Below are 18082 nucleotides of genomic sequence, written 5' to 3'. Positions count from 1 at the left end.
AGATTGAGTCAACTAGGTCCGACAGTCTCCCCGACAGTAAAGCAAGGACACTATTAAACACTCCGGCACACACTACTATACCCCAAAGATCGCATCACAGCCGTCAATACAAAAAATTCAAATCAGACGGTCAAGGTCTGTCCAGCAGCAGCTCCGCCAACGCCTAAGCCTACAAAATGATCACAGCAAATTACTGAAAAAGCCCCTGCTTTTGCATGGATAACATCGATTTGCAAGGGCATTCTCGTTAATCGACATGACAACGTCAATATAAAAGATCGTCAGCCTCCTCCCTACTAGCCTTTAGCTGCAAAAAACACCTAGAAGCGACACGAAGAATTCTTCTTCTTCTATTTCTTCTTCTTCCTCTTTTCTCTTTCTCTTCCCTTCCGCCATAGCCAAAGCATCGTCCCCCACCACCAAAACAGCATCGGAAACAAGTTTGAGAGTCGCAAAAGATTAGGTTGCGATAGTGGAAAACTAGGTTTCCCTTATTGCTCGAAAATTGCGCCTATAGGAATTTTCATTTCTGCAGGCTTCTTGTTCCACAGGGTGATCAGCGTAGGGGGAGCAATAACACCAGTGGTGTGATGGGATTTTGTATTTGTCCCTTGGAGACACCAGCGAGGTTGCTGTGGACTACTAGTTTCTTTCGCCATAAGCTTATGATCTTCTAATCCATACCAAAAAAATAAATAAAAACACAGGGATTTTCTGTGTAAAAGATCTTACTTGTTTCTTAAGTTATACAACGTAATTTTTGGTGTCTTTGGCCGACGAAAAAGTCTAGACACAAATTTTACACACTACGCATACATACGTAGGTACAAGTGCGAGAAAGAGAGGAAACAGAGAAGGTATAAAGATGGAGTCGGGCCGTCTTTTCTTCAATTCCTCCACATGCCACGGCAACATGTTGTTCCTGGGGAACTGTGACCCCGTCTTTCGAGGTGATTTTTCTGTCTTTTGTCTGTCTTATGTTTTAGTTTAGTTGAGTTGGGCTATAGACTTATGGATGATTTTGTGACATGTAAAGGGGCAAGAACGATGATTAGCATGGAGGAAACCTCAAAGAGACGACCCTTTTTCAGCTCGCCGGAGGACATGTATGATGAGGAGTACTACGACGAGCAGTTGCCGGAGAAAAAGCGCCGCCTTACTGCAGAGCAGGTGAGTTAATGATAGCTTGTGAAGACTCGAGTCATTTTACATTTGGCAACATGCATGCATGCTTAGTAGATATGATACGATTATGAACATCCATATTGCACCACCTTTTTAAGATTTGAAGAATCTAACACCATATCAGAATCAAGTTCTCTTTTATTTGGGTTCTACTTTGAGAGATTGTCGAGAATCATTTCGAAAGAGATTAGAAAACATGGGAATTTGATGAGAGTGATGATGTTGTATTATGAATTCAGGTGCATCTGCTCGAGAAGAGCTTTGAGACAGAGAACAAGCTGGAGCCCGAGCGAAAGACCCAGTTGGCTAAGAAGCTAGGGCTGCAGCCAAGGCAGGTGGCCGTGTGGTTCCAGAACCGCCGTGCTAGGTGGAAGACAAAGCAGCTTGAAAGGGACTATGATCTCCTCAAATCTTCTTATGATTCCCTTGTGTCAAATTATGACTGTATTGTCCAGGAGAACGAGAAGCTGAAATCTGAGGTACTTCCTCACCTTTTCATTCTCATGTTTTCTTGTAGTAACATGAACCTATAAGTAATTAAATGCTGAAAGTCTTAATTAGAAGGAACTCCAATCTGGATCTCAAATTCCCAATACTTATATATTACCATTGGGATTATATAAGCAAGTTGAGAAGAAACAAGACAAGAGCTGATGCAATTTGAGCTATGGAGCATACCACTAAGTTGATCATATTCTTTGGGGACACGTGGCCCTGGAGGATTGGATATTTGCTTGTAGTGGGTCATGAGAAGATTCGACTTCATAAAACAAAGACATGTGCTTTGTTATTATAGCATCTGTTCCAAACGCCAGCTTGACAGTTTTAAATGGAAATTAAAAGAAGAATATACCTTTGGTAGCTCCCTCAAAAGAACTCCCTTGGCTACAAGATGAAAAAGCTTGCGTAGCACCAACCCATATTATATTATTATAACTTTGTCACACTTGGGTAAGCTTACTTAGCAAATAAGCATTATCTCAACTACCCCCACAAGTAATCTCCACTGTCCCCACCTTTGTATAAAATACCAAATTTATGATATCATATACTTGGTTTACAGAATCAATTAGGGCCAATTCAACAATGTGACCACGTTTACTTTTAACTTTTACTGTTTGCACTATGTAGGTGGCTTCCTTGACTGAAAAGTTACAAGCCAAAGATGCAACCACAGAACCGGTAATAGGTCAAAAGCCTGAACCCCTCCCAGCTGACATCGTTTCCTCCCTCCAATTCAGTGTGAAGGTCGAGGACCGCCAGAGTACTGGTAGCGCTGGGAGTGCAGTGGTCGATGAGGATGCCCCACAGCTCCTGGACAGCGGTGATTCATACTTTCCAAGTGATGAATACCCCGGAGGATGTGTTGGCCCTGTCAACCGGCTCCAATCGGAGGAGGACGACGGCAGTGATGATGGCCGGAGTTACTTCTCCAATGTGTTCACGGCCACGGAGGAGCAGCAGCAGCATGAAGAATCATTAGGATGGTGGGTCTGGTCCTAAAGGATCCCATTAATAATATCTGTACTATCTTAATAGTACATCATGCTTTAAGACTGCATATGAAAGGGAAAAAGGAGGTAATGGCAGATGGCAGAAGCCCTATATATGGGGAAAAGTAAATGAATAAAATTTGTTCAAGTAAATGGCATGATGATAATAATTTGTTTAACTTCTTTTTGAGCTTGTAACATTCCCCCATTTAAAGCCATATAGGCACGAATAAACAAAAGGAAAAATTATTTGCAGTCTTGGCACAAATAACTCATCAAGAATCCAAGCTGATAATTAAACAATCTGGAATCTCAAGTAAACATAAAGCTTGGTCTCGCTCTAGTGTAAAGAAGAGAAATGATCACTTCATACCAAAAATGAAATCAATAATTGGGCATAGACTTTGCCCCTCAATACCTGACAAATTAGAACTCTATTGATCAAATATCTAATTGATCAAGAAGCCACTTAGATCAAGGCTAGAAACCAACACTACCCTACAAAAGCTGTGCCAGGACATGAAAGATGACGCTATTAAGCAAGAGCTACAAGTTTTGACAGTGAACTGACAGCAACAGAAGAGGAGATATCAAGACGTAAAGATTGAAGACCATCCTACCAAAGTGACATTTGACTTGTTTAGAGTCAAATATCTTTTTCTAACATGGGCTCCCAACGTCCACTCAATGATGACAGCTCATGTGAAGCGGCACAATCCCACCTCACAAATCAACCACTTGCACACAAACTTTATAAGAATCTGTTCTTTCCCACTTCCAACTTTCTGTTCCATCTTACATTCTCACTCCATAGCATATATGCACTTTGACTATATTCCCAACGTTGTAGCTTTAGAGTTTTCAATTGATAAAACATTAACCACAATTACGCAATCCTATAGTGGGGTGTTTTTCTTCCTTCTTTACTATTTTCTTTTTTCTAGTGTTGCTTGGACTTTGCAGTGAGTATGCAATGCCCAATGTAGTCGCTGCTACATTCAGAAAAATCTGTACCAAATCTATACAGATATAATTAGGATCAGAAATCTTAGTGAAGTAGACAACCCTGGCATCTTTATAAATCAAATACCAAAAAGTTAAAGGGGAAGGGGAGAAATCACATTCTATATTGCTTGTGCAATCAACAAATCGCAGACCTGGAATGAGTACATTACCACATTATCAATCTCATCAGACCCCAAAAAAGGGGAATTCTTATTCCCAGACACATTAGTAACCCATGAAACAGGGCTTGATGCCCACATGGCCACATCAAACCATACAAGAACCTGCAGTTCCACAGTTTACGTAATCTATAATAACTAAACACCCCACCCAACCCGTGCCTCTTTTTTTTCCAATAAAAAAAAAGGTAAAACCAGTAGCTAAGAGAAAAGCAAAAGAATGATAATTGCTAGGACAAAACAATGCGTGGTCGAAATTAAATGTCCATCAAAGTTGTGAAATTCTAAAATGCCAAATTATTTGTACAAAAAGAAACATTGTGGAACAGGAAATTACCTGTATCAACATGCCAATGCAGGCTATGGCATTTTCCTACAAGCACTGACCATCTGAACCCCATGATCCAGCAATATTCCTAGAAGGAAAGGGCAGTATGAAAGCAACTTTCTTTCCAAACAAAGCAACCTCCATTTTGGGCCAATTGGCAGTCAGACAAGGCATCAAGATTAACTTGAAATAATTAGCCAATAACAAATAGTATTTAGAAGGTAAGAGTTGAAGATTAGGCATTATTCGAATAGCACAGCAGCCAGCACCTAATGCCAGCTTCATGAAAGCTCATTCCACACAGAAAACAAAAAAAAAAAAAAAAAAAAAACTCAACATATAAGGACAGAATCACAAAGGCATAAAGTCTCATTCTTCAGAGTTACCCTGGCACATCTGTGGAACACCAGATGAAAATCAAAAGGGTCGAGAGAGAGAGACAGAGAGAGGGAGGAAGAGGGAAAGAAACAAAGAGAGATGTATAAAGAATGAAATATTGCCTACACCTGCTCAACTTCAACACTGATCAGTTTTCTTTTTTTTTTTTTTTCCTTTTTCCTTTTACATTAATTCATGTTGTATATGTATATAAATCTTGCTCTTTGTGGCAAAAACCCTTCTGCTTCCCAAGAAAGTAAATCCAAAAGATACAGCAGAAATCAGTCCAAAATTGGATGCATTCTTAGTTATCATCCTGGTGCTTCCAACACCATTGGCACTTCTATGAATTCTGAATCAAAGCATCCAAGTTAGCATGTTAGCCTTATCAATATATACACGAGGCAATGGCAGCAGAACTCTAGGTCCAAACAGTCAGGGCCAACCTGAACCAGCAAACCCAACATTTTAGTTCTGAGTCTAGGACCCTCTGATATTCCTGTGACACATTCCTGCAACCAGCTTCCCTTGCTACAGGGATCAATTTTCATTGAAATAAGATCCTCTCAGATTTGAAAATCCTAGTTGACAGAGATCAACCCTCTGGTTCCTTCCTTTTCTTGCTAGTCTTCCTGCTCACCTTGCACTTCTCTGCCAGGTCCAAGTTGGGGAGCAGCTTAGGGTCTGGTATGCTGCTGGGCTTCAAATTGTCAATCGAATGGAACTCAAATGATTTTTCATAAATAATAGCTGAATCAAGGGAGTATATACGTAGGGCAAGAGAAGACACAGTGGAAATTTTCACAGCAGCAGATAGCGATGACCAATACCACCATTCATTCCTCAAGTACTCAGTCTTAATCATGTCCTCCAATACAATTGTTGCTTGGACCATCTGAAAAGACAAGAGGATATTATCTCCAATCCCACCAAATCCATGAAGTTAAGAACTAAAACTGATTTCAAAGCATAAACTTTTAACTTCTCATCAGTTCTTACAGCAAAGATTAATCCAAAAGAAACTACTAATTCAGTTCATGCATCATAAAAGTAGTAGACCATAAATAAGTTTATCAGACAGAGCAAAGTGGAAAGATCACCTGAAAGAAAACTAACATTACATCAGATAAAAGTTAGTGACACAACCTGCTATTACTTTTAAAGAATTAGGAAACTATCCAACCCACTACAAGATGCTACATAAAGAACGTGAAAGAATTAGTTTACTACCAGTTTAGGAGATGCAAAATGTGGTCAATGATGAATGGTGGTTACAATTTACAAGTGTACTAACTACAAAAAGACAGCACAAGGGATCAAGACCAACCTCGTATATTGTTTCTGCAGATTTAACAAATGAACGCCAGGCCCATCTCCTTTCCATACATGCCTTTGATGGTCTCAAAGCTTCTTCAGAGAGTGCAGCATCCATATCAAGTAAATTAATCTTCAGTTGCCTTGAAATCTGTGAAACTTTACCGACTAAGGGCCTTAATGAAGATTGAGGGACTACACAGCAGCGACCAATACCCAGTTCAGGAGAATACTTATCTGCAGAGGATATTCTATCCCTTTGCTCCAAACATCTCAAAGCTGGTCTTATGGTCCTTTGCACTTCAATCTCACTTGCCACAGATCTTCTGAAAGAATTGTCTGATAAGCGTTCATTGATTCCATTAGCCACACTCCTGTTTCCTTGTGAAAAACCAGGCATCTCAGTAGCCTTCAACTTATCCCCTAAATCTCCTCTTTCTTGGTGAGGACGAACGGTCATTAGTGTAGAGTCACTAACAAAATGACTAACAGATGAGACAAACGATGGTACCCCATTTGAACCAATAAGACCTATTTCCCGCACTAATTCTTCATTAGAATCTCTTGTCACAAATTTGGTACTGATCTCTTCAAAGTTATATGGACAAACTAGCCCTTCATTTTGAAACTTAATCAACCTTGAGCTCAACTCAGAATGCCCACTTTTAGAAGTTTCAACAATTTCCATGTCAACAGTGCAATCTACCCGATTAATATCAATATTCATATTCCCCTTTCCTTTTAAAGAATCACCAACTGACGTGCTCTTCTCATTTAATGGTGAACCCAGATTGCACTTACCATCATTATGATCCTCAAATTCGACATCACTAAAAAATGTCTTGTGGCAAGAGATGCAATGATTTCTGGAGGGCCAAATGGGCTCTAAGCATTTACACCTATACATTTTATCTCCATTAATCACCCTCGCCTTTTTTCCTCTCTTCTTCAAAGAATCAGTTATTTCTGACTTGAAGCAGGGACCATATTTCTTCTCCAGTAACATTGCTGCCTTAGTACCAAGAAAACTCGAAAATGAACCTTTATCAGAACCACTGGACATTGAAAAAGCAGTTTGGCACTCATCCTGATCTTGGTTTTTCATTTTTTGGTAATCCTGGAACTTTAGCTTCTGCAAAATAGCCTCTTTCAGCTCTTTTTCTTTTGGTTCATTATCATTCAACCAATCAATGAGTCCCTCAATTTCTGCCTCTGTTTGATATGTAACCCATGGTGAACCAACTGAAATAGCATCTTTGGAATTGTACAGAAACGGACAGGAAGCCTTGGACCCCTCTGCCTTCATACCATTATCTGTGCCAGCAGAAGCAGAATTCCAGATAAAAGTGTTCTGCACTCGCTCCTCATAGCCCAAAAATTTTCTTTTCTTCTGCAACACCAAACTTCCATCAACGATAACCTGAGGATATCCACCTGGCATGGCTGAAATCCAGTACAGCCGGCCAGCAGAATCACTTCCCAAAAACTCCTTCCGTACAGATAGCTTCAAAAGCTGTGATTCTAAGCTGGTAATTAAGTCCTGCAGACGTTGGATGTCATTCTTGATGGTGTTCAACTCAAGGTGATGAGATTGTGACTCGTTCTCAGTAACAGAAGGCACTTGCTTAGCTGCATCAGATGGCGGAAACTGTCCATTACAATCTGAAGGAGAAGGTGGAGAAGCCACATCCATTCCCTTAGACTCTTCCAATTTACCCTGGAAACTGGTTTCTTTGCTTGAGTTCTCAATTTCTTGGGACAAATGATTTGGTACGAGCAACTCACTTGGCCTAAAGGATTTATCACTTTTTTGAGAAGATACTTTGCTGGCATCCACAATGGCCTGATCACCCTTTAACTGAGCCTCAGTATCCATGGGATTCAAAGTTTGGCCATTAGCGGTAAAATTTTTCTCTGTATAAGTAGCAGATGCATATTTATTTGAACCATTAAGGTCAGCACCCTCTTTCCCACCATCTGATGGAAGCCAATCATCACCATCCTTTACGCCAACATCTCCAACAGCGTTACTCATACTTGTGTCAATCTTTGCAGCTTTTGCAGCCACAAAGTCTTCCCTAGATTTTAGGTTTTTCCATTCTACATAGGCAGAACGTAATTTCTGATGTAACTCAGATGTTTCAGCACACTGTTCAAGATGTTGACGGATGAGAGCTGAGTTAAGCAATTCATCACATAAAAACTTGAGCAAGAAGATTCTCTGCAACAGAATATAAGTAAGTTTTTTAATTGATGAAACAAACAGAGAGCTCAAGAGCCCTATACATTATATAAAATAACCCAAAAGTTCACGCTAGCCAATGAAATTCTACATTCACACATCATTGAAGCCATTTGTTATTGAAAATGATCGAATGACCTTCTATAGCTATAAAGATTACAAAATCTATTTATCTCACAACACAGCAATTTCTCCCTGTTATTATGAGAAGCAAAGACCATTTTGTTTAGAACTAATCCTCAAGGAAAACAGTTTTCCTGTATATCTTCTAAGCAGCCAAGATAATATCATAATTACCATTATTTTCATTTTCCTACGCATCTCCCCAAATTTCACATAATACACATATTTTGATCTTACTTTTCTTTTTCCTATTCTATTTTACCTCGCGAAAGCCATGGCTAACATTCCCATGCTAAAGGATGGAGATACAAGAATTTGCTCTCATCTTTACATAAATGTAAGAGATTAACTACTTCCACCAAAAACAGAACCACAAGATGCACACATAGAAAAATGCAGCATATGATGCAAGTTTAAAGTCAATTCTCAGCCTAAACAAAAGTAGGGGCTGAATTCCAGGTCACCAAAAACAGACCCAACAAAAGCAGAGAAAAAAGTTTGCATCAAAAGTGCTCACAAACAAAAAAAGGGATAGCAATGTCATTGACAAGTTAAATCATAAATGATTCAAGTAGATGAAAGGAAGGCGATATATCACCATTACAACAATTGTGATCTAATATAGCCACCATAAATGCACTTCAATTCAAGGGCACATGCAACTAGCAAGCACTTCATAAGTGGTAATTTATCATGAATCATTGCAAACAAAAATAATAAGCAAAATTCAGCCAGTCTGCAGTCAACATGCAATCAAACAAATGAAAGTTTCAAGCAAAATATTAATAGAAAAGGGTTAACTAAAGAATATGAGACTAAAAAAACACACACCAAGCAGAGCCCATAGACAGACCTCATCTATGCTAAATTGCCAATACTCTTTTTCTTCCAATACAGCTCCTAAATGTGCAAGTGCTTCCAAGTAACCACGGGTAACCTCTCCCTGATACTTTTTATCTCTCCGTCGGATGATGACTTGTGAATGTTCTGATGCATCTTGAACCATACGTTTGCTGAGAACACAAGAAGGGCAATACCAGTTCCCCTCAGGGATCCTTGCCAATGGAGGGTTCAAGCAATAAGTATGATACTCAGCATCACAAGTATCACACAAAAGAACACTATCATCATCTTTATCAATACCACATACTTTGCAGACTCCCTCATCCCAAGGCGCTTTGGGGATCTCACTTGTCGAAGCAAGTAAATCATTTATTTCCTTTTTTGTCTCTGCATTCAAGCATTCCAATTTAGCATATTCCGCCAATTTCTGAACTAGGGTAAGTACCTGCAACAAAATAAATAAATGAAAAATTAGTATGCCTCTAATCTAAGTGTAAATGGAAACAAGCAAAACTAACCGGTGAATAACCAAAGAGAACAAGAATACATGGCACGTACAGTCCAGTTAATAATAAAAATAAAAAACACCTTTAGGAAAAGGATAGGAGACAGAAAGAAACCTACGAACCTCCTGTTCATACAAGGACTCAAAGTTTTGGGATAATGACTCCGCCAATTCAACCAAATCAGGCTGATCAGTATAGGCAGTACGAACATTACTCCATAACTGCCAGCAAAAGTAACAATTATTAGACAGGCTAACACACCTGCATAGTTCCAAACAGAGAAAGACCATAGCAATCCCTAGAAATCTACATAAAACTAGGATCAGAACAAATATGCCCAAACAAGAGGTGTACATGGATAAACTTAATAAATTGAAACCCCAAAATCAAGATATGAAAGAGATAATCGCTGCATCAGTGGAATGCATCAAAGCATTGGATGACTCATGCAAAGCTCAAGGATGACAATCAAAAGAAGACAATTCAGGCATACGAGCAAGCAACCATAGCATCTTGAAAACAATCCTTGAGGGTCCTAAACTCCTAAGTTATACATCTTACAATAAAAGGCCATGCAGAAAAGTCAGAAAATAAAACTCAAATAGCCATATTTAAGAGAATTTCACTCATGCAAAGACATGTTAACTTATATTTATTGATGAACAAAAACAAATTATGCACAAAAAGTTTAAAACTGTCTCGATCTTCGATTGATCACAACATCATCAAATGCTGCTGAACAAACAAGTAGCAGGAAAAGAAAAAAAGAAAGCAGTGTGCATCAAAAACCATGCACAGGTCGAGTGGGAAGAAAAAAATGTTTTAAAAAGTTCAACCACAAAATGCATTTGACAGGGAACAAATGGAAAAGACAGACCTCACGAACATCCTTGAGAAAAGCTTCGTGTGATCCACCATAGGCCCCAACTGCCAATCTCAAATCAATAGTCCTAAAATCCAGAGGACGAGATACCATGGCAGGAGATCCAAGCAGTCCCTCGTCATCATTATCACTAGAATTCATTAGCTTTCTCCCCAGCAAGTTGCAGAAAATCTTCGAATCATCAGCAGCAGCAGCACGACGTAATATGATCCGGCATTCTTTCATGATAATATCAGATACAGATAAGACAGTCTTCTTTTTACTTCTTCCCTTCTCAGATTTTTTTGCCAAACATTCATTGCGAACATCTGCTAGCACTGAAAGAACAGCTTTCTGTGCTCAATCAACAATAGAGAGTAATTCATTTAGAATCATGTTTGCTACTACATATCACAAACTCTGAAAGAAAGATTAGATAAGAGAAACATGACCATATAGAAGAATAAAAAGGACAACAATCAATTGAAAGAGAGTGAAATTTCAAGCTCAAACATTTAGTCCTTGTCTTTTTTAAAGCATTTATGATATTCAACATCAGCAATGGTTCATGCTTAGATTTCATATACATTAATAAAAAAATGTAATATACAATAAATTATAAATACAAATGGAGAGATAAAAATTTATGGTTAAAACAATTGAAACACTCTCTTATTCTTAAATAAGATTCATCTGCTTTAACTTTACTAGATTTAAAAAGTGCCAGGCCAAAGGGCAGGTTAAGGGAGTCAAATTATAACTTTTATAACGGCCGTGAAGGAAAAAAATATTCCAGTAGTAGAAAATCCATCAATAGGGTATAGACTCCCGCATCAGAAAAACTTATATATTTAAATCACACAAATACATAATCTGATCTGTTCTGTCTCCAGCAGCATTCCAGCCTATACCACCAACCCACCCCACCAAAAAAAAAATAAAAGGCATAAAAGATACTAAAGAGAAATCATGCCCAGAAGACAACATACAAAACCAATCAGTCACCATTAGTTCAAAATAAAAAATAATCTACATGCCCCTTTGAATTCTTAAATTAATGAAACTTCATTACCAAATAAATACATAGAGTACATGGATGCTACCTTTGTTGGTCCCGATGCATTGCCCTTATAAACTTCCTTACTGATTGAATGTTCCAATATTTTCTTCGCCCACTCTGGAGGATCTTTTGCCAAAGCATCATAAACACACCTTCTGATTCTGGTTCCAACATTTGTTGGCAGCTTTCTAACAGGTTCCAGCAACTTTGCCCACTCTGGAATATCACCATCATTCACAACATTCTTTTCACAAGCAACATTGTCATCAGGCCCTTCATCTTCTACAGTCAGAACATCACTTTTTATGTTCAAAGAACCAAATATACGCTTTGTAGCCTCTGCAAGCAACTGAAGTTCAAAAGAGTTAATGGCTAATTAAAAAAATTCTCTTCTGAACTAGAGGCTGTGAATGTAATAAATTCAGCACAAAACACAGAATTTGCAAGTATAAAAAATAAACTCTGACTCAACTAACTAAGATCCCAACTCAACTTGGAACAGTATGTGAATTCATTTCCTCCATGCCCTACAGTCTAGGAATACAGCAACACATCAATAATTGTGCCCGAGGGGGAAAAACAGTTGAACATTAAATAAAAGCTACACCTAGCAGCAAAACATCCAGGCTGAATGTGTCCTAAAACAATTGGCATTATTCTGCACAAACTGAAAAGTAGTAGTGCTGTCAAGCATCTTACAAAGGATGAAATCCGAAACAGAGGTCAATTCCGTACATATTAGCATGCCTGTCAACAGCTCATCTTGATATATTATATATCATAAGAAGACTGCCAATCAAGAAGGAAAGACAAGAACTACATACACAAACAACTATTCCTGAAGAAAGCTTTTCTAAAATTTTGAAACATTTCACCATATTGAGTCAATATCTCTTAGAGAAAAGAGGTTATCAAAAGAAAATAAAAATATCAATAGCCAAACTTACAAGGGCATCTGCTTCCATCCCAGCCACCCCAGTAAGTGAACCACAAAGCACCCCACCATCACCTTGTAAGCAACGGAAGACTTTACCACTTTCACGAGCAGTGATCTCTGCTGAGTCAAGATTACCATCCATGGATAAGACAGCCAACACATATCTTCTAGCTAATTCAGGCCAGGTCAACTCATTAACTGGGAGCACACTGAGCTTAACTCTTTTAGCAGGAGCTGTACCATCTACATCTTTCTTCCTTCCCCTTTTAGATCTTGACTCGCCAGAATCAAAATTTGGATCAACAAGTGCAGCAACCTTTGATTGCAGCTCACTTATTAGCACCCCTAGAAGTGAGCTGTGAGTTTTGGTCAAAGTCACACCAAAGCATCTTCTGTAACTAAGAGATGCAAGCCTAGCCTGGTCAGCTTCCATCATTTCTCCTGTTTCCATCTGTAGAAATGAATGTGGATTTTTGGTCGAAGTTGCCATACAAGATTCATCACTTGGGGACACATTTTGTTCACCCATACCATCAATTCTAGATAAACTCAGGACATCAGATCCCTGGCTTTCACCATCAAATTTACGAAACAAATTTGAGTGATTAGACCAGGGATTGATAAGCTCCTCTTCAAGTTCATTTGCTAAAAGAGGTTCTTTCAACCCCATGACTTCGTGGAAGCGCCACAACAACTCCCATACCTAAGTACATAAACATAGAAAGTATAAATAAGATCCTCATTATACACAAAATTCTATACTCGAAAGGTATAGTATATTCCTTTTCTCAAAAAACATAACATGCATACCTGATAAAAGTCACCAACAAGTTCAACAGGAAGTCTTGAGCACAATGGCTTCCCTGCAGGAGGACCACGGTCATCGACCAACCTGAGCATTTTGGACTTTCCAAATAAACCATATAATCCTTTTTCTCCCTTGCATTCAAGACCACCTTGTGTCTTAATCTTCAGGAGACCGTTTCTGATAGTTAAGGATCCTAAATAGGAACTTCTGTTCTTCAGAGATTCATATCGTGAACAGGCCTCAATACCAGGAAGCTCTTCAATGATTTCTTGTACAAATTCAGCATCCAGCCCAAATCTATCCTGTCCCAGCCATTTTGTCAGTTCATCAGCCAAAGTCTCCAGCTCATCAGCCTGGTGCTCAAAAGGGATGGAGAAAGAGATGGGGAAGCCGCAAAATTTAACTAATGGAGCATAGGTCTCTTTGGTCTTTTCATCCATCATATCCCAGCTTGATAACTCCATTTCCTTTCCCACATGCTTGCAGGAAAACTTCAAAGAACCTTTTCTTCTACATATCTCAGAGCAGGCATCAATAAATTTCTGAGACATTGTTTTCCATGCTGCAGATGACGATCGCTCTTCCACTGAAATTCTACCAATTTCTTCCATCAATAGATCTCCAGATTTGTCACAAACGGAACCTGCTTCAAGTTGTGATCTGTCAAAGTTCTGAACACCACAAGTTTCCTTCAAACTACTACCTAGACAAGTCAAGATATCACTTTCCATAGGTGCGCAAGGGTCTGAAAGGATCATCTGAATACAGCCATCATCATCAAACTCCTTGTTATCATAACACATAGCATCACCTTCTTCCTTATTATGACAAAAAGTTTGGTCAATATGAGGCCAAAAGAGGACAGTTGACCCAATCGGAAGGGGCAACGCAGAGCAAGAACACCTTCTGACCTTGAAAATAGGTCCAGAATCACCACCATCACACACTTCACATACAAAAAAGGACCCAGTGATCTTATCATGCCAGCAAGACCTATAACCTATAGGGAAGATCAAACTAGCATCATGATACGAAGGTCTCGTGTCAACTAGCCCCAAAGAAAGAACAAAAAAATCTTCAAACTGCACAGGAAGCCCATCCTGGAGGAGTAAAATGAAGAAGCAAAAGATACAGAAACAGAAAGAACATCAGGACACTCAATGAAACTAAAGCAGTTAGATATCATCAAGACAACATAAAAAAACAGCTGAAAGAAAAGACATGAGCCACATACGAATAAGACAAGATAAAACTAACCAGTCTACTTACATTAATTTGCTCAGATTCAGAGCTAACCTTCCCATATTGCAAGGCTTCAGTGACTTTCATAATACCAGATTTATTGGCACACTTTTCCACACTTTGACCATCACATGAAAATTCCTTGCAATAGCTACTTATCAAACCTTCCTTATTTTCAGGAAAACCATTGGCTATTGAAAATCTTGTTGACTTTCTTTTTCTTGGCAGAAGCAATCTTTCCTGAAGAGAAGCCCCCTCACGTTTTATTTCAGCATCCATCAAGTTATAGTTCGACATCAATCCAAGATAACAAGCAACATCGAACATTGAATCAAATGTCTTCCCATCAGGGGCGCAATAAACTGCATATAGTTCACAGCTGCTCATTGAATGTTTTAGTTCCACACGCCAGCCTTCCTCCAGGACACCATGTCTTTCTGAAACAAATTCTCTAAGATCCTGCAAAAATATATCACTCGTATTCCGAGATGGAAATCTAATGGTTGTATTATTACTACTCCTCAGCCTTCCTAACGGAAAACCCAAATCTACCTCATCAAAACTTCTATCTCTTGTTCGCGTATGACACAATATATCTTCAAAACCCACTTTGACAGCATGTGTCATAATCCCAGAAGCTTTTTGAAAGCCAAATCCATTACCCGCATACAAGAAATTCGAATATTTCAATGGGGCACCAAACCCATTGCCAACAAAAGAATTGTCACCCGGTATGTGCTTTCTGGAACCAAAACATATGTTAACCAGTGATGATACATAACAACTTAGATTTCAATAGAACTAGTATAGTTATTCAAACAAGATGCATGAATATAAAGATTCACAAAGGAAGCACAAATGAAACCATGAGATTAGCACCCTCTCGGTCTTACTAGCAAATAAATGAGCTAAAGAAGCTCATACTAATACTTTGAATACACCAACTTTCATAGCACATGGAAGCATATGTAAGCAAGAAAATTACAAAGCTGATTTCCCACAGTTCCAAGTTAAAATAGGTGATGTTGGAAACAATTCATCATGGTTCAGAATAAGTAGTCTTCAACATAACAGGACAAGATAAACAGCTTTTAATTAAAGTGGAAACTTCCTCAATTTTTTCCTCTTTTTTTTTTTGGCCAATGAGTTTCCCCCGTTTATTTTATGAGAACTAGTACATGTGACTTCCTAAAGGGCAAAGTAGCATAACACCACTTTCTTAGCACATCAAAGAATAATCTATAAATCAAGCAACTTCAAATAGAAATGAAGAAGCAAGTTAAGGAAGTTAGCAGCACTACAGCACTTCATGAATAAACAGGTTAAAGATTATCAGGCCACAATTTCACAAAGAGAGATAATATTTTACAGTGCTCTGAAGATGGCAGCAATATAGCACTTCATGAATAAACAGGTCAAAGACTATTGGGCCATGATTTCAAAGAAAAAGGAGATAACTGCAGTATAGTGCTACGACAAGCTTTGGTTAATTTGGATGTAGTGTAGCCTCCTTGATACCAATTGATATATACATGAAAAAGGCTTTTAATGAAACTGCAGATAAAAATGCTATGTTTTGGTAGCTCTTCCAAGTTCCAACCATACTAACACAAACTGCATGAGAAAGACATGGCATTGGCTAACAATATGACACCAACACAATCAATACCCTAAAGACTCAGCAATATGGCAGAAATGACACACCTCCGAATAATCAAAATCAACTAACTAAAACCCTGACAACACAACTTGTGGGTGGAAGTAACATAGATCTTGGCACGCCAAAGGTAGTGGCATTTGCATGGAAAACAATACTCAAACAAGGAACACAAAAAGATAGGATGCCAGCAGAACCATGGTAATTCACTCAATTTCAACCACTAGAAATTTCAATTCCTAGAAGACATTAATCATCTTATATCCTAACTTAAGATACCATATAGCTGTATTTTCTATCCACCACCTGACTCCCACACTGTCAGGCACCAGCTAAAAATGGTTGCAAATTTTTTAGGACAAATTTACAACAAGAAATAGGTATATTCTTTCATACACATTGAACATCAAGTAAATGTTAAAAAGCAACCAAAAGCTTCAGAATAAATCTCACACCTAATACGACTAATACAATCTATAACACCCAAATGACCACTTCAATTATATTGACTTGATCAGCTTGAAAAGACAGTTAGTTTTCCCTTTTAAAAATGCCAATATGCCAAGAGTACAACTAAAGTCCCTATGAGGAGTCATAAGTTAGACCCTACTTGAACGTCCTGACAATATCTAACAGCTTCCATACACATTACACCCCAACACTAATAAGCACCTCGCAACATACAATACACTTTGACTAACCCCCATTCCATATCACACGATATTGCACTGCTAGGACCAATAAACACACATATATTCCATCAGTTAGCTGTTATTTGCTTAAACACAGTCCTTGCAAACTTACCCCAGCTTCAAATTAAACAAATTTTTATCGTTTTAAGCTATCAAAAAAAAAAAACACTAGAAAGGAATCAAAGAATATAGTTTTTGACAACCCAAATAACCACATTTCAAATTTATTAACTCATAACTAAGCGGTTCGCATTAATGCAAGCTTACAATTTACTAAGCTTCAAACTAATAACTTAAACCTAAATCAAAAAATAAATAAGCTAAATTCACAAATACTTATACTAAGCTTTAATTTTTACCTCAATAACTCCTGCACCTCCTCACCGTCACCGTCACCATCACTCGGCGGCGAAGCATTGATATCAAGAATCCGCTTCTTTGCCTTCAACCCAAGCGGCCACCGCTTACTCCTTACGCCGCGGCTGACGCACTCTGCACACACCCACTCCTCCGCCGCAGACAACCTTCCGGAAATCCCAGCGCATGCGAGATGAAACCCTCGCTCACAGCCGTCACAAACCACCACTAGTCCTCCTCCCGCCGCCGCTGCCGTCCCACATGCGCCACACGGCTCCTCTTCTTTCCCTACCGGAACCCCCGCGGGTTCACCTAGGGCCGGGTCGGGATTCTCGTGGATAGCCCGAACGATGGAAAACGAATCGGGTTCGGCTGAGTCAGAGTCAGGTAGGGTTTCGTTAAAAGAAGAAGAAGGGATCTCGTTTAGATCGATGCCGAGAGGTGAACGAGTCTCGGGCTTTGAATCGTTCGAATCGGTGAGTTCCATTTTGTTTGTTTTTATCCGAGTCGTGGTTTTTGAAAGAACAAATACATTTCCTTCCTTTTTTTTTCTCTGGGAGTTAATTTTTTTTTTCTCTTTTCTGGAATCGAAAGTTAAAAAGATTTGACAGAGAAAAATATGGAGCTTTTTATTTATTTTTAATTTATTTTATTTTTTGGATAGGAGGGAAATGATATACTCGCTTTGAGAGGATGACACGTGGGAGTGGGTCAACAAAGTTTGGGTTTCTGTTTGGGAAGAAGGAGAGGTGCAGTTAGTTGGGAAACCTCGTCTTCAAGTACTGTACAGTTAGGTTCACTGGAAGCTACAAAAGTCAAATAGTTTGAGTTTTCAGTTTTTCTCCTTTTTTTTCTATTTGTCTTGATTTAT

At 38.8% G+C, this 18082-nt stretch overlaps 2 protein-coding genes across 2 annotated transcripts; one reads left to right on the top strand and one right to left on the bottom strand.

Moving 5' to 3' along the window:
- Window positions 1–295: 295 nt before the first annotated feature.
- On the top strand, window positions 296–2933 carry LOC18600741 (homeobox 1). The gene is made up of 4 exons (XM_007031371.3): window positions 296–950; window positions 1037–1170; window positions 1425–1664; window positions 2317–2933. Exons 1-4 carry the CDS (start codon window positions 866–868, stop codon window positions 2686–2688), a joined length of 831 nt encoding a protein of 276 aa, XP_007031433.3. The 5' UTR covers window positions 296–865; the 3' UTR covers window positions 2689–2933.
- Window positions 2934–4369: 1436 nt separating this feature from the next.
- Window positions 4370–17794, bottom strand: MBD9 (methyl-CPG-binding domain 9). The gene is made up of 10 exons (XM_018119490.2): window positions 17214–17794; window positions 14533–15247; window positions 13266–14363; window positions 12466–13158; window positions 11562–11867; window positions 10474–10812; window positions 9719–9817; window positions 9101–9535; window positions 5896–8103; window positions 4370–5463 (listed from the first exon to the last, which is right to left on the bottom strand). Exons 1-10 carry the CDS (start codon window positions 17696–17698, stop codon window positions 5164–5166), a joined length of 6678 nt encoding a protein of 2225 aa, XP_017974979.2. The 5' UTR covers window positions 17699–17794; the 3' UTR covers window positions 4370–5163.
- Between the last annotated feature and the right edge of the window lie 288 nt (window positions 17795–18082).

The sequence above is a fragment of the Theobroma cacao genome, chromosome 4 (genome assembly GCF_053813885.1).
Source record: "Theobroma cacao isolate CCN51 chromosome 4, ASM5381388v1, whole genome shotgun sequence".
In the NCBI taxonomy this organism is placed as follows: Eukaryota; Viridiplantae; Streptophyta; class Magnoliopsida; order Malvales; family Malvaceae; genus Theobroma; species Theobroma cacao.
The sequence above is the reverse complement of the archived record's forward strand: the minus strand, read 5'-3'. Positions and strand labels throughout refer to the sequence as shown.

Bases quoted from the DNA above. Each gene is read 5' to 3' on its own strand.
- LOC18600741 (XM_007031371.3), top strand. From the start codon at position 866: ATGGAGTCGGGCCGTCTTTTCTTCAATTCCTCCACATGCCACGGCAAC. The intron at 1,171-1,424 runs GTGAGTTAATGA...TTATGAATTCAG, and splicing joins GCCGCCTTACTGCAGAGCAG to GTGCATCTGCTCGAGAAGAG. The intron at 1,665-2,316 runs GTACTTCCTCAC...TGCACTATGTAG, and splicing joins ACGAGAAGCTGAAATCTGAG to GTGGCTTCCTTGACTGAAAA.
- MBD9 (XM_018119490.2), bottom strand. From the start codon at position 17,698: ATGGAACTCACCGATTCGAACGATTCAAAGCCCGAGACTCGTTCACCT. The intron at 13,159-13,265 runs GTATGCATGTTA...TTATGTACTTAG, and splicing joins TTGTTGGTGACTTTTATCAG to GTATGGGAGTTGTTGTGGCG. The intron at 9,818-10,473 runs GTCTGTCTTTTC...TTTTGCTGGCAG, and splicing joins TTCTCAAGGATGTTCGTGAG to TTATGGAGTAATGTTCGTAC.